The 16,736-nt window shown below is 35.5% G+C and overlaps 1 protein-coding gene across 13 annotated transcripts in view; it reads left to right on the top strand.

Moving 5' to 3' along the window:
• TBCK (TBC1 domain containing kinase) overlaps positions 1–16,736 on the top strand; it is a 284,662-nt gene that overhangs the window by 106,183 nt on the left and 161,743 nt on the right. Inside the window, exon 19 of one of the 13 annotated variants that reach the window (XM_064285478.1) lies at positions 86–792. The exons of the other annotated variants lie outside the window; for them this stretch is intronic. Within the exon in view, the coding sequence (XP_064141548.1) occupies positions 86–777 (692 nt within the window). The 3' untranslated portion in view covers positions 778–792. Of the gene's footprint in view, positions 1–85; positions 793–16,736 lie in introns of those variants that run through there. 13 annotated transcript variants of the gene reach the window in all.

Raw genomic sequence — 16,736 nt, forward strand, 5'->3', positions numbered from 1 at the left:
GTCCTAGCCAGAGCCATTAGGCTAGACAAAGAAATGAAGGGCATCTGGATTGTCAAGGGAGAAGTAAAATTATCTCTATTTGCAGATGACATGATCTTATACACAGAAAACCCTAAGGAACCCTCCAGAAAACTACTGAAAATAATAGAGTTCAGCAGAGTCTCAGGTTACAAGATAAACATACAAAAATCACTTGGATTCCTCTACATCAACAAAAAGAACATCGAAGAGGAAATAACCAAATCAATACCATTCACAGTAGCCCCCAAGAAGATAAAATACTTACGAATAAATCTTACCAAAGATGTAAAAGACCTATACAAAAAAAACTACAAAGTACTAGTGCAAGAAACTAAAAGGGACCTACTTAAGTGGAAAAACATACCTTGCTCGTGGATAGGAAGACTTAACATAGTAAAAATGTCTATTCTACCAAAAGCCATCTATACATACAATGCACTTCCAATCCAAATTCCAATGACATTTTTTAATGTGATGGAGAAACAAATCACCAACTTCATGTGGAAGGGAAAGAAGCCCCGGATAAGTAAAGCATTACTGAAAAAGGAGAAGAAAGTGGGAGGCCTCACTCTACCTGATTTTAAAACCTATTATACAGCCACAGTAGTCAAAACAGCCTGGTACTGGTACAACAACAGGCACATAAACCCATGGAACAGAATTGAGAACCCAGATATAAATCCATCCACATATGAGCAACTGATATTTGACAAAGGCCCATTGTCAGTTAATTGGGGAAAAGATAGTCTTTTTTAACAAATGGTGCTGGCATAACTGGATATCCATTTGCAAAAAAATGAAACAGGACCCATACATCACACCATGCACAAAAATTACCTCCAAGTGGATCAAAGACCTAAACATAAAGACTAAAACGATAAAGATCATGGAAGAAAAAATAGGGACAACCTTAGGAGCCCTAATACAAGGCATAAACAGAATACAAAACATTACTAAAAATGACGAAGAGAAACCAGATAACTGGGAGCTCCTAAAAATCCAACACCTATGCTCATCTAAAGACTTCACCAAAAGAGTAAAGAGACCACCTACAGATTGGGAAAAAATTTTCAGCTATGACATCTCCGACCAGTGCCTGATCTCTAAAATCTATATGATGCTGTTAAAACTCAACCACAAAAAGACAAACAACCCAATCAAAAAGTGAGCAAAGGATATGAACACGCACTTCACTAAAGAAGATATTCAGGCAGCTAACAGATACATGAGACAATGCTCTCGATCATTAGCCATTAGAGAAATGCAAATGAAAACTACGATGAGATTCCATCTCACTCCAACAAGGCTGGCATTAATCCAGAAAATACAAAATAATAAATGTTGGAGAGGCTATGGAGAGATTGGAACTCTTATACACTGCTGGTGGGAATGTAAAATGGTACAACCGCTTTGGAAATCCATCTGGCGTTTTCTTAAAAAGTTAGAAAAAAAAACTACTGTACAACCCAGAAATCCCACTCCTTGGAATAGGAGAAATAAGAGCCTTTACAGGAACAGATAATATGCACACCCATGTTTATTACAGCACTGTTTACAATAGCAAAAAGCTGGAAGCAACCAAGGTGTCCATCAATGGATGAATGGTTAAATAAGCTATGGTATATTCACACAATGGAATATTACCCATCGATAAAGAACAGTGACAAATCTGTGATACATTTCATAACATGGAGGAACCTGGAAGGCATTATGCTGAGTGAAATTAATCAGATGCAAAAGGACAAATATTGTATAAGACCACTGTTACAAGATCTTGAGAAATAGTACAAACTGAGAACACATTGTTTTGTGGTTATGAGAGGGGGGAGGGAGGGAGGGTGGGAGAGGGTTATTTACTGATTAGATAGTAGATAAGAACTACTTTAGGTGAAGGGAAGGACAACACTCAATACAGGGAAGGTCAGCTCAACTGGAGTGGACCAAAAGCAAAGAAGTTTCCGGGATAAACTGAATGTTTCAAAGGTCAGCAGAGCAAGGGCAGGGGTTTGGGGACTATGGCTTCAGGGGACATCTAAGTCAATTGGCAAAATAAATTCTATTAAGAAAACATTCTGCATCCTACTTTGAAATGTGGCGTCTGTGGTCGTAAATGCTAACAAGCGGCCATCTAAGATGCATCAATGAGTCTCAACCCATCTGGATCAAAGGAGAATGAAGAACGCCAAGATCACATGATAACTATGAGCCAAAGAGACAGAAAGGGCCACATGAACTAGAGACTTACATCATCCTGAGACCAGAAGAACTAGATGGTGCCTGGCCACAACCGATGACTGCCCTGACTTGGAGCACAACAGAGAACCCCTGAGGGAGCAGGAGAACAGTGAGATGCAGACCCCAAATTCTCATAAAAAGACCAGACTTAATGGTCTGACTGAGACTAGAAGAATCCTAGCGGTCATGGTCCCCAAACCTTCCATTGGCCCAGGACAGGAACCATTCCTGAAGACAACTCATCAGACGTGGAAGGGACTGGACAATGGGTTAGAGAGAGATGCTGATGAAGAGTGAGCTACTTGTATCAGGTAGACACTTGAGACTGTGTTGGTATCTCCTGTCTGGAGGGGAGATGGGAGGGCAGAGAGGGTTAGAAACTGGCAAAATGGTCACGAAAGGAGAGACTAGAAGGACGGAGCGGGCTGACTCATTAGGGGGAGAGTAAATGGGAGTATGTAGTAAGGTGTATATAAGTTTATATGTGACAGACTGACTTGATTTGTAAACTTTCACTTAAAGCACAATAAAAATTATTAAAAAAAAAGTTTTACTGTGAGCAAGCCTACTGTGAATTAGTAAAAAGTTTAAATATATTTTAAGTGTAAGTGAAATATTAAAAAAGTTCTTATTCATCTCCAGTGTCATCACTATGTGGGTACAGGGGTGGGAACAGCACCCCATGACATTGTCAGAGGGGTGATACCAAAATGACCCTAGGGTCTCCAGCAGCTGGCATCACTAGGGTTGGTGTCATCTGTCACCCAGTAACTCGTCACCCCCCCCCTTTACTTGCCAGAATGCAGGTGGCTGGGCCATGGTACCCGCCACTGTGCAGAGAAGAGGGTCCCTACCTTGGCCAGTGGAAGAGGGAAAGAACTGCAGGGAGACGTGGGAGGCAGGGCACTGAGCTGTGTGTGGACTAGGGAAGATTTCCCTGCTGTCCCTGCCCACGGAGGGGGGAGGTGACACCTTTAGTTACTGCACTGGGTGACACCAACCCTAGTGACACCACTGTTCATCCCAGTCCCCATGCTTTTTTCTCGTCCAAAATATCCTCCCTCTTTCTTCACCATATCTAAATATAACCCTGCCTTAAGAATCCAAGTCATAGCAAAATCCATGTATGAATTCTTTCAGGACTACTTCAGCCTTTTTAAAATTTCTAATAGAATATTCTGAACTCCTTTTTGGAGGTAATGTAGCACAGAACTTAACAGTATGTACCTTTAGATCAGACAAACCTTACTTAAAATTTAAGCTTCACTACTTGTAATCTTGAACAAATTATTTAGTGCTCTACTTATTTTACTCGTTTGTAAAATAAATATTGTTGTAAATATTAAATGTAATAAAATATGTAAACTGCCTGCCAAAGAGAAACAAGGGATAAATGCTATTTTTAATTGTTATTATTATTTTTTTTTTTACTAGTGTCATCATTATCATGGCATTACTTATTGTCTTCTGTCTTATCTTTACAAAATTCCAGATGTCTTAAGGACAAGGAATTTTCTTATACTTTTGTATTTCTTTTGTGACACACTACAAAGCTGGTCACACAGTCTCCCCTTTTATCGTTTTTATGACATTTTCACATACTCCCTTGATTTAGAGTTTTTATTTATACGTATTTTTCACATTCATACTGCTAAATTTTGAACAAATAGAAGCTGGTGCTGTGTTTTATTTATATTTGTATCATTGTTTTAAGTACCCCATTTGAATAGATGAAATAGGAAAACTAGAAGCTGTGCTTGAATTACCAAAATTCTCATTAAGTGGGATACCAATTAATATTTTCACTAACTTAGTAGTGAGTATAAACTTAGAAAGTCAGAGGTCAATATGATGGGAATATAATTAGAAAGTAAAATGTAAATTAAAAAAGAAACTGAAAATAAAGGAAGTAAGAGAATATAGATAAATGGCATAGCACATAAAAGCATTTTTTCCAACATCTTCTACATTGAATATAGAGAAAAATAATTAAAACTTTTTTTTCAAGTTGAGGTATGTGATTATTCATGTATCTTTTTTGTGTCTACAATGTAGATGTTCTAGAAATTAAAATAATGATTCAGTGCCACTCAATTAGTTTTATAATATAAACTCTATTGACTTATATTTGCATTTTGAAATGTTTTCTTTTGAAATGGATATGTGTATATTTATAAATGAGAAAGAAAAACGCATAGTAGAAAGAATAATGTTCAATCTGTGATGTACAGAAAAATTACATTCTGAATATTTCATAACTATTTATTTTGAGAAACCTTTAAATAAATCATAAATCCTTAACCTAATTTACCCATATACATATACTTGCATTGCAAGTAAACACTTGAATGCATATAATTATCCTACATACCATTCATAGTAATGATAAGACATGTTTCTTCTCTTACTAGGAATTATTCTTTAAAAATGAACATGATAGAGCGACATCTAGCCACTGAATATTTATAATTAAAAATAATTTTAGAAAGATTTGGAAGATGAACAGAATAGGGTGAAAGGTTTGTATATTTTAAATGTTAACAGATAGTGTCATATTACTTTGCAAAAAAGTTGTAATGATTCACATTCCTAATACCCAATTCTGTACACATTCCTGTGATGTGAACTTGTCTAAAGTTGGGATTAATATGAGAATGTCTTTTTGAAGGACACAACTTTTTACTTTCAATTTTTATCAAAGAGAAGTGCGCCTTATAGGACAACAGTTGCCTTTTACTTGTAGGTTAATTTAGTAAGGCCATCCAACTAGAAGGGCCATGCAGTGCCATCCTCAGTGATGTCCTGTTAGGGTGTACCTTACTGATAGGGATATGTGTCGTCCTTATTCATAGTTTCCTTTAAATTTTACCCTTATCAATGAGAAGATGTTATAGAATTGGCAGCTTATTCTCTAAACTTCTAGTGACGCCAAAATGACTGGACTTAATACATCTTGGATAATACCAGTAGATTTCATAGGTCTTGCAATGTAGGTAATAATCTGTCAGTGACCAAAGGCAAACTGAAAAGATTGAAGGTAGAAAATAACCTGGTTGCCATTTATGTAGTACAAAAGGTGGTTCCTTAATCCTAATTTAAATATGTCAGCAACGTAGTGCTGTTATTTTTAAAGCTTATGTAAAACTGCAATATTGACTGAACATTCACACATATTGGTTGGTTCTTTGAAAAAAGCAATAAAGTAGACAAAACTTTAGCTAGGCTGACAAAAAAAGAAGATGCAAATAATCAAAATAGGAAATGAAAGTGCAGATATTACAACTGACTCAGTAGAAATAAAAAGGAACATAAGAGAATACTATGAAACAACTGTATGCGAAAACACTTGATGACTTAGGTGAAGTGGACAAATTTCCACAAACACACAATCTAACTAAATGCACTCAAGAAGAAATAGAAAATCTCAAGAGACTCAAAACAAGTGTAAAGAATGAATCAGTAATCAGAAACCTCCCAGCAACAAAAAGTCCTGGATCGGATGGCTTCACTGGGGAATTCTACCAACGATTTAAAGAATTAACACCAATCCTGCTCAAGCTCTTCCAAAACATAGAGGAGGAAGGAACACTTTCTAGCTCATTCTGCATTACCCTAATACCAAAGCCAGACATAGACATCACAAGAAAAGAAAACTACAGAGTGATATTTCTTATGAATAATACAAAAATTCTCAACAGAATACTAGGAAAAGGAATTCCACCGCATATTGAAAGAACTATCCATGACAAAGAGAGATTTATTCCAGGAATGCAAGGGTGGTTCAACAGTAGAAAATCAATCAGTGTAATCCTCCTCATTACTAGAATAAAGGAGAAGAACCATATCATCCTTTCAACCTGCATAAAAGACATTTGATAAAATTCAACACCCTCTCGATAAAAATACTTAACAAGTTAAGTATAAAAGGGAAATTCTTCAGTATGATTAAGGGCATTTATGAAAAACAAACAGCCGACATTATACTCATTGGAGAAAAATTGAGAGCTTTCCCCTTAATATTGTGAACAAGACAAGGATGTTTGCTTTCACCACTGCTGTTTAATATTGTACTAGAAGTCCTAGCCAGAGTATTAAGGTGGTAAAAAGAAATAAAAGTTATCTAAATCAGGAAGGAAGAAGTAAAGCTATCCTTATTTGCAGATGACATGCTCCTTTATTTAGAAAATCCCAAAGAATCCAGAAGAAAGCTTCTAGAGTTAACAGAGGAATTCAGCAAAGTTGCAGGGTACCATGTCAACACACAAAAATTAGTTGGACTTATATACACCAGCAGTGAGCAATCTGAAAAGGAAATTAATAATTGCATTTACAGTAGTATCTTAAAGAACAAAATACCTAGGTATAAACTTAATAATATGAAAGACTTATGCAATGAAAATTATAAAACACTGCTGAAAGAGATTAAAAGCAAAAACCTGTTGCCATTGAGTAGCTTCTGACTCATAGCAACCCTATAGTAGAACTGCCCCATAGGGTTTTCAAGGCTGGTGTGTTCAAACCTCCAACCTTTTGGTTAGCAACCAAACACTTAACTGCTGTGCCACCGGGCTGCTTGGAAGAGATTAAAGAAGACCTAAATCAATGGAAAGGCATTTCGTGTTTGTGGACTGGAGGACTTAACATCATTAGGGTGGCAATACTACCCAAAACAATCAATAGATTTAACACAATCCTGATAAAAATTCCAACAGCCTTCTTTGCAGAAATGGAAAAAGCTAGTCCTCAAATTGATATGAAATGGCAGAGGGCCCCCAAATAACCAGAGCAATTTTAAAGAAGAACAACGTAAGATGATTTATACTTTCTGATTTCAAAATATATTATACAGCTGCAGTAATCAAAACAGTCTGGCAATGGTATAATAATATACACACAGACCAATGAAATAGAGTTGACAGTCCAGAAATAAACCCACATATCTGTAGTTGATTGATTTTTGAGAAGGTTACTAAGTCTGAAATGTCTCTTTAATAAATGGTTCTGGGACAACTGTATATCCATATGCAAAACATGAAGTTGGACTCATACCTCATATCATACTAAAAAATGAACTCAAAAATGGATCAAGGACCTGAATGTAAGAAGTAAAACTCCTAGAAGAAAACACAGGACAGGGTTTTGGAGCCTAGTTTTTAACAGTGAATTTTTAGATTTGACATCAAAAGCACAAGCAACAAAAGATAAAATATATTAGACTTCATCAAAACTAAAAACTTTTGTTCAACAAAGGACTTTACTAACAAAGTGAAGGAACAACCTACAGACTGGGAGAAAATCTGGTGAAACCATATATTAGATAACGATTTAGTATCCAGAATATATAAAGAATTCCTACAACTTGACAACGGAAAGACAACCCAACCAAAAAAATGGACAAAAGACCTAATAGACAAAGCAGATATACAAATCGCTCAAAAGCAGATGAAAATATTCGTAACATCATTAGCTGTTCAAAAACCAAAACGAAACCTATTGCCGTCGAGTTGTTCCTAACTCATAGCGACCCTATAGGACAGAGTAGAACTGCCCCATAGAGTTTCCAAGGAGCACCTGGCAGATTCGAACTGCCGACCTCTTGGTTAGCAGCCGTAGCTTTTAACCAGTATGCCACCATTAGCAGTTAGCTGGAGATGCAAATCAAAACTACAATGAGAAACCACTCCATTCCTACCAGGATGACTAAGATTAAAAAAAAGAAAAGGAAAACAGCAAATGTTGGCAAAGATGAGAAGAACTCAGAACCCTTAGCCATTGCTGGTAGGAATGTAAAATGGTACAGCCACTGTGGAAAACAGTTTGGCGGTACCTCACAGAGTTAAAGATAGAATTATCATAAAAAAAAAATGACGTGGCAATTCCACACCTTAAGTATATACCCAAGAGACTTGAAAGAAGCAATGTAAACGGACAAGTGTACACCAATTTTCATTGCAGCACTATCTACAGTAATCAAATGATGGAAATGACCTAAATGTCCAAGGACAATTGAATGGATAAACAAATTGTAGTCCATAAATAAAATAGAATATAGTACTCAGCCATAAAGAGAAATGAAGTCCCAAATATGTTACAGCAAGGATGAACCTTGAAAACATTATGCTGAGTGAAATAAGTCAGTCACAAAGGATAAATATTATATGATTTCACTTATATGAAATATATAAAATAGGCAAAAGTATAGAGATCAAAGTTTTATTAGTGGTTACCAGGGGCAGGAGGGAGTCCTGGTGGCACAGTGGTTAAGCATTTGGCTGGAAGCCCTCTGGGTCAGTATCAGTCGGTATCAACTCTATGGCAACAGGTTTGGTTTTTTGGTTAGGAACAGGAGGGAGGAGGAAAAGGCGAGTCATTGTTTATGAAGCAGTAAATTTCTGTTTATGTTGATAGGAAATTTGGAAATAGTCATTGGTGATGAATGTATAACATTATTAATGTAATCGTATCACTGAATTGTACACATGCAAAATGAAAAATGTTGAATTGGCAAATGTTATATGTGTATCTTTACAACAATATAAAAAGGACTTATAAAATAAACTGTATAGAGTATGTATTAGATGGCTATGTTGGCCTGGCTAGATGACCAACTCTCAGAGGGCCAAATTAGATAGCTTCTATTAAGTTTTTTTTTTTTTTTTAAGTTATTTTCTATTTTTATTCTGTATAGATTCTTATTTCAAAATACAGATAGCATTTACCTAAAAAGAATCTTAGTTTTCCTTATATATTTTATCAAGAAACAAGAGACAATGATTTTAAATCAGTTTTTTAACTTTTATATTGACCACACATGTTATATCTGTCTATCATCTATCTATCTATCTATCTATCTATCTATCTATCTATCTATCTATCTATCTATCTATCTATCTATCTATCTATCTATCTATCTATCTATCATCTATCTATCTACCTATCTATCTATCTATCTAATCTATCTATATAAAAGCATAGTTTCAATTAATTTTGTCTTTGAATAAGTAATTTCTGTATACTGACACTGTGCCAGACACTGCTTAACTCATTGGGGCTCTTAAGATGAATAAAATTCAGTCCCTTCCCAAGATGCTTCAGAGACTGGTAAGATAAATAAATGTGAAAATAACTAATTGTAAGGCAATGAGATAAATGTACAAATTACTATCTTATCACGGAGAAAGAAGTGTGTTTTTTGTTTTGGTTTGGTTTTGGTTTTTTTGTTTGTTTTGTTTCATTGGCAAAGCAAAGAGTTGGCATGCCTGGAAAGGCTTCGTAAAGGAAGGCTCACTTGTTGATGAATTTGAAGTTTTGCTTGATGGAAAGGGAGAAAGACATAGAATAAAGAACAGTAAAGAGGACTGCGGTAAAAAAAAATACAAGGTGAATGGATGGAACTGCCAGTAGTCAAACCTGGTACATGAGGTAGGAAAGGGAAGAGCGGAAAGCTAAAAAAGGAGCTGAAATAGTACACTGATTGTAGGTTACTAAGGTTCAACGCAGGAACAATGGTTTACTTTTCTCCAAATGGCCATTTTATGCTTGGAATTAGAAATACTCAATTCTCATTTTATTTTTTTCTTTTTTTGTTTTGTAGTCATTCTAAACTTCAAAGTAGCATTTGATTGGCATAAATATCACATGCATACTTTTTTCCCCAGCAAATTTTAGAAAAATCTCATATCATATGAAACTAATTAATCCATAAGCTAATTGTAAAATTACATATTCATTTAGGATTTCATTGTCTCTATAGAGATTTTAACTTTCTATATTCAACACCAACTTGAATTGCTCTTTGGAAAAAAGCATCTGTTTTTATAGTTAAATGTTAGTAGAACTTGAAAATTTTTCTTTTTAAAGTTTTTCCTAAAATATGGTATTCATATACTCATAAGAATCTGAAATGGTTTGCCTCATACAGATGAGTAGAAAAATATCTACTTAATCAAGATACCCTATTATTATTATTTTTACTCTGCTCCTGTTATAACCTGCAGACATTTTTGAAAGATAATAAATTTAATTCCTTTCTTGCCTAAATGAAAATTCATTATCAATTTTTTGCACTATCAAATTATCCCTAGCAGCACTGTTGTTGGGTTGATAAAGAATCACCAACAGAGGAACTTCAAAAAATAATGTACTGACTAAACTGCTCAGATGTGGTCTTTTAGCTTATCTAAGATTACTAACTCATAGCGACCTATAGGGTCGCTATGAGTCGGAATCGACTTGACAGCAGCAGGTTTGGTTTTTGGTTTTGGTGAGATTACTAAAATTCAGAATCTCAAAGTATCAATTGAATTGAAAAAGATGGAGGGATTTGAGAGGGATATATTGATTAGAGTTTCAGAGATATTGAAAACAGGCATAACTTATAGGGCAGGCATACCTTAGGCTTTTGAAGAAAGGGATGGCAGCTTCAATCTAGTGGAGAGAGAGGCAGCCACTTAATTATTAAGAATGAGAACCCAACAATATTTTAATGTCATTTTGCACTTAAGAAAGGAGCAACCCAGCAAACTGGCCTATAAGACATTGTAAACTATTCCTTGAAGTCCCCCTACTGTGTGTTTTTGGCCCAAACAGTCATTCTATTGTGCATTTTTGGAATTTTGGCACAACGTTAAACATGTACTGTTTTATCCTACCAATTCATATTCACGCTTCAACTACTGGGAGATTATCGTTGCTACAAGTTTTTTTACAAGTTAGAAATGAAAAGGCAAAGGGAAATACCGTATAAATTTGGGAAATAAAATCAGGTGAAAATTTCCCCAATTTTCTGTTTATTTGTGTGTGTTGTTCTTAATCCTTTGAGGGCAAGGGGGCGGTATCTTGTTCACTGTGATGCCCCTAGCACTTAATGGCGTGCCACACATAGGCTAGGGTGATTATACAACCAAGTCAGAATCCTTTTGAGAGTTAAAAGAAGCATTAACCGCAGCGGACAATGGGTCTGCAGACGCAAACTGGAACTCTTTCAGACCAACTAGGATACATGCTAACATTACACATAGAGATTCAGTAGGTCTTTGAGGGGAGGGAGGAAGGAAGACAGACATACAAAGTCTGAAATCCAGTTGTCAAATGTGGGGCTATAAAAATAAATCTCCTTTCCATCAAACAACAACAAAGAGAGCTAAAGAGAGATTATATGCAGTTTCACCCTAAGGGTATCATGTATTTACAAAAGCAGTGCATTGCATATTTCCAGTTTAATGCATATTTTTGACTTTCATGATAGGATATTGGGAGAGAAGGAATATACGAGCGTATAGCCTTGGCATTTTTAAGAATGCCTCACACCATGTGACTGAAATTTCTCCTGAGACAGAAAATGTGTGACTGAGATTTTTCCTGAAAAAGAAAATATTTAAGTGAATTTGCTTGCAGATTTTTCACAGAAGTGTAGGGTATGCGAGTAAAAAAGAAAATGACTTACCTTTCTGTTTTCTTTCTCTTCTTTTGTGTCTTCCATCCCATTTACATGTAAACGTTGGTGCTCATTCTTGTGGCTTTAGTCAGTAAAACAAATCTTAAAGCTGACAGACTTTATAATGTGCGATAACCTAATTTGGTATCATTTGGAATAAAAAAAAAAAAATTTTTTTTTTTGAGTGCTATGAGTCAAAATGTCACCAAATAGTTTGGATTGGGCACATTCTTACTTGACAGGAGATTTGTGACTCTGCGTATTTATCTGTACTTAACATCTTCAGAATAAACTAGCAGCATGATGGAAAATAGTTACAGAATTGAGGATGCTATTTCTGACTTGTGAGCAGAGGAAACAATTTGCTTTAAATCTGTCATCCATCATTCTTCATCTCTTTCTTGCTCAAGCTAAGAGTGAAAGCTGAAAGGCTGATCAGAAAGGAAAAAAAAAAAAAAACAGTGTTACTGATACGTGGGATGTTCTGAAATTACATCTCTCGATCTGTTTTATGATTTTTTTTAGATAAACAAATGGCATGTTTATAAACACCTGTATGAAAATATGATAGTCTGTATGAAATCCTTACATTTAATTATTCGGGGTTTCATTAAAAGATATATAATAAAAAAAGCTGTGAGGAGTGAGTGGAAGGAAACAGGGCTAGTCATTTTCATTTTGTATCTTACTGCAAAAAAAAAAAAAATGAAGATATGACCCATCATTAAAATTAAGAAAATTTATATTAGACGTGGTTTTGTGCTATGGTATAATATGCTCTACTTGAAGCTTAAGGGAAAAATATCCCAAATACCTTGATTTTTGTTAAAGAATAGCACTTACCTTTATATAGGCTACCCATAGGTTAGAAAACTACTATTTCCTGGTTTATGTTAAGACTCTAGATGCATAACTTAATCGTCTAGTATAAACCATATTTAGAGTCTTTTGTGAACATCTTAAAGTCCCCTTACAAATGATCGGTAGCCTCCATGGAATCCTTTGTTTTATTCTGACCACTGGCCTCTTTTTCTGTACAAAAAAACCAAACCCAGTGCTGTCGAGTCAATTCCGACTCATAGCGACCCTATAGGACAGAGTAGAACTGCCCCGTAGAGTTTCCAAGGAGTGCCTGGTGGATTTGAACTGCCGACCCTTGGGTTAGCAGCTGTAGCACTTAACCACTACCCCACCAGGGTTTTTCTGTAGTTTCCCTTAAATTCTTTCAGGTTTATTTACAAATGAAAAGATATATACATTTTGATTTTTGTTTTGTTTTGTTTTAATTTACTCTCTGAGACTTTTAAATACTTTTTTTGTTGTTTGTTTAGTTTTAGAATAACTTGGACTATGACAAAGTGCTGATTTCATCAGTTCTATCATATTCTTCCTTAAATAAGTTGTATGGGCCATTTTCGGTTCTTTCAGTTTGAGAAATGCCAAGCGTGTTCTTCCCTTTTGGTTTTCTAACTCCAGGTCTTCGCACAGTTAAGATTTTACCTTGTCTTCTCAAGCCGCCCTTTAAAATCTTTTAGTTCATCATTTCTTCCATTTGCTTTAACTGCTCTATGTTCAAGAGCAAGTTTCAGAGTCTCTCTGACATCCATTTTGGTCTTTTCTTTCTTTCCTGTCTTTTTAATTACCTTTTTTCTTTCTTCATGTATGACGTCCTTGATGTCATCCCACAGTTCCTCTGGTTTTCAGTCATAAACGTTCAGTGAACCAAAACTATTCTTGAGATGGTCTCTAAATTCAGGTGGAATATACTCAAGGTGGTATTTTGGCTTTCGTAAACTACTTTTCTTCAGCTTCAACTTGAACTTGCATATGAGCAATTGATGGTCTATTCAAGACTTGATTTGCGATATTGAAGGATTCTGTGGGAAAAATATTGAACAAAGCAAGAAGCATCTGAAGAAGATGGAAGAAATAGAGTCACTGTACCAAAAAGAATTGGTCGACATTCAGCCATTTCAGGAGGTAGGATATAATTAAGAACCAGTGGTACTAAAGGATGAAATTCAAGTGACACTGAAGGCATTGGCAAAAAACAAGGCTCCAGGAATTGACAGAATATCAGTTGAGATGTTTCAACAAATGGATGCAACACTGGAAGCACTCACTTGTTTATGCCAAGAAATGTGGAAGACAGCTACTTGGCAAACCGACTGGAAGAGATCCATATTTGTGTCCATTCCAAAGAAAGGGGATCCAACAGAATGTGGAAATTATCAAATAATATCATTAATATCACACCCAAGTAAAATTTTGCTGAAGGTAATTCAAAAAATAGTTGCAGCAGTACATTGACAGGGAACTATCAGAAATTCAACCCAGATTTAGAAGAGGTCTTGGAACCAGGGATATCACTGCTAATGTCAGACGGATCTTCGCTGAAAGCAGAGATTACCAGAAATATGTTTACCTGTGTTTTATTAACTATGGATCATAACAAACTATGGATAACATTGTGAAGAACGAGAAGTTCAGAACACTTAGTTGTGCTCATTCAGAACCTGTACACAGACCAAGAGGCATGCACTCATTCTAACAGAACAAGGGGATACTGTGTGATTTAAAGTCAGGATTGTATCCTTTCACCGTACTTACTCAATCTGTATGCTGAGCAAATAATCCAAAAAGCTGGACTGTGTGAAGAAGAATGCAGCATCAGGATTGAAGAAAGACTCATAAACAACCTACAATATGCAGATGACACAACCTTTCTCGCAGAAAGTGAAGAGGACTTGAAGCACCTACTGAAGAAGATCAAAGACTACAACCTTCAGTATGGATTACACCTCAACATAAAGAAGCAAAAATCCTCACAAGTGGACCAATAAGCAACATCGTGATAAACAGAGAAAAGATTGAAGTTGTCAAGGATTTCATTTTACTTGGATCCATAATCAGTGCCCGTGGAAGCAGCAGTCAAGAAATCAAATGATGTATTGCTTTGGGCACATCTGCTGCAAAGGACCTCTTTGAAGTGTTAAAAAGTAAAGATGTCAGTTTGAGGACTAAGGTGCCCCAACCCAAGCCGTGGTGTTTTCAGTTGCCTGCCTAATATGCGTGCAAAAGCTGGATGGTGAGTAAGGAAGACTGAAGAATAATTGACCCCTTTGAATTATGGTGTTGGCAAAGAATATTAAATATATCATGGACTGCCAAAAGAAGGAACAAATATGTCTTGGAAGAAGTACAGCCAGAATACTCATTAGAAGTGAGCATGGTTAGAATTCATCTAACATACTTTGGACGTGTTATCAAGAGGTACCAGTCCCTGAAGAAGGACATCATGCTTGGTAAGGTAGAGGGACAGCCAAAGAGAGGACGACCCTCGACAAGATGGATTGACACAATGGCTGTCATTGTGAGCTTAAGCATAGCAATGATTATGAGGATGGTGCAGGACTGGGCAGTGTTTCGTTCTTTACGTTGGATCATTACGAGTCGGAACCAACTCGAGGGCACCTAACAACAACAACGATATATCAGTCCATACTATATCACATTATAAGCCTGTTCTGAGCAACCAGAACTTATGCCAGCCTTATAAATTATATTTACACGTGTGACGCATTGTATGATTTATAAAATGTACATATGTATATATTTGTGTATATATGTGTGTATGTGTATATGTATGTTTATATAAAATACACATACACAGCTATAGGAAGAAATCATTTCAACTCTAAAAGCATGCAGTTATAACACATATATAAATCCAGTCATCAGTGTTTGGCAAAGTACAAGGAAACTGTTTTCATGATGGATTAGGTTTCATCAGCTCCTTAATTAGCCATGTAATCCCACATAACAGATACCTGTTATCAGTCTGGCTCAAATAAGAACCGTCTTTAATAAAACTGGACCAGAGTTGTGGAGAACTGCCTGAAGCACAAATTTCTGTATAAAATGAGCTGTACTTTTTAGACGTTAGTAACTATATGCTTTTATCAACGTATTGTTGAATGCTTGTGATTACCTTTGGCTTTTGGGTAAATTGAGACTATGAACTATTACCCAATTTTTGGGTAAATTAGGACTCACTAATAGAGAAAAAATAAGGAAATAAATCAAGGAAAAGTTAAACCCAGAAGATCCCTGAGGCATTCAGATATGTCCTAGTTCTTTACTTTGCTCTGTCACTGCTGAAGCTGGTGTGAGTAGTACCTTTTTTGGTCTGAGAGGAAAAAGTGAGACAATGGATAGAATGAAGTAGGACACAAGATTAAGAAATGGTATTGAGTATCCATTCTGTATCCAACTCCATGGTTAAAAGTTCAGTAGATATGGACTTCAGTTTTGTCATTGTGATATGGAATATAGCACCTCCTTTTCCTTTCTTTTTGGCCTTGATGCTCCTCTTTATAAAATTATGTAACATTGTTTATAGATAAATCATTATAAAATACACTTTGGTGATTAGGAGCAAAGGTTTAAGTGAAGGAAATAGGGGAAAGTCATTATTTCAAGGATTTAGTAATATTTCTTGAAAGATTAAAAAATTAAATACTAAAAAATGTAAGGCAGATATTATTCTTAGAGGTCTTTTGCAGCAAATATTGGTTTGAAAAATTGATCTGTTACTTTATTGAAAGAGGGAATTGAAGTTATTAAGGGAAAATTTTATTACATTGTTATCATTTCAATCACAAAAAGAAAAAAAATTGTTCAGCTCTTTGAAATATGTATTAACTTTGTTTTATTAGTAAAAATAAAAATGTTTACTTACCCTTGAGTAGATTGTTACCACAATCTCATTTAGATAAGTACATAGTGAGTAAATTGGCAAAAATAGTAACTTGTTGAAAGAATGGCTAATATAAGGTGTTCTACACATTCCACACTGAACCCTGTTAATTAGAATAGAATTAGAATCAGCAACAGAAATTTTTAATTGCCTACTGTGTGCCTACTTTCTGATTAACATGATGTTCATTCTTACTCCTGATATGCCCAATGCAGAGCATTAGATGGAAATAAATTAGAACTGAACAGATGCCTATATGTGTATATATAGATATTAAAAAAAAAA

The sequence above is a fragment of the Loxodonta africana genome, chromosome 5 (genome assembly GCF_030014295.1).
Source record: "Loxodonta africana isolate mLoxAfr1 chromosome 5, mLoxAfr1.hap2, whole genome shotgun sequence".
Taxonomy (NCBI): Eukaryota; Metazoa; Chordata; class Mammalia; order Proboscidea; family Elephantidae; genus Loxodonta; species Loxodonta africana.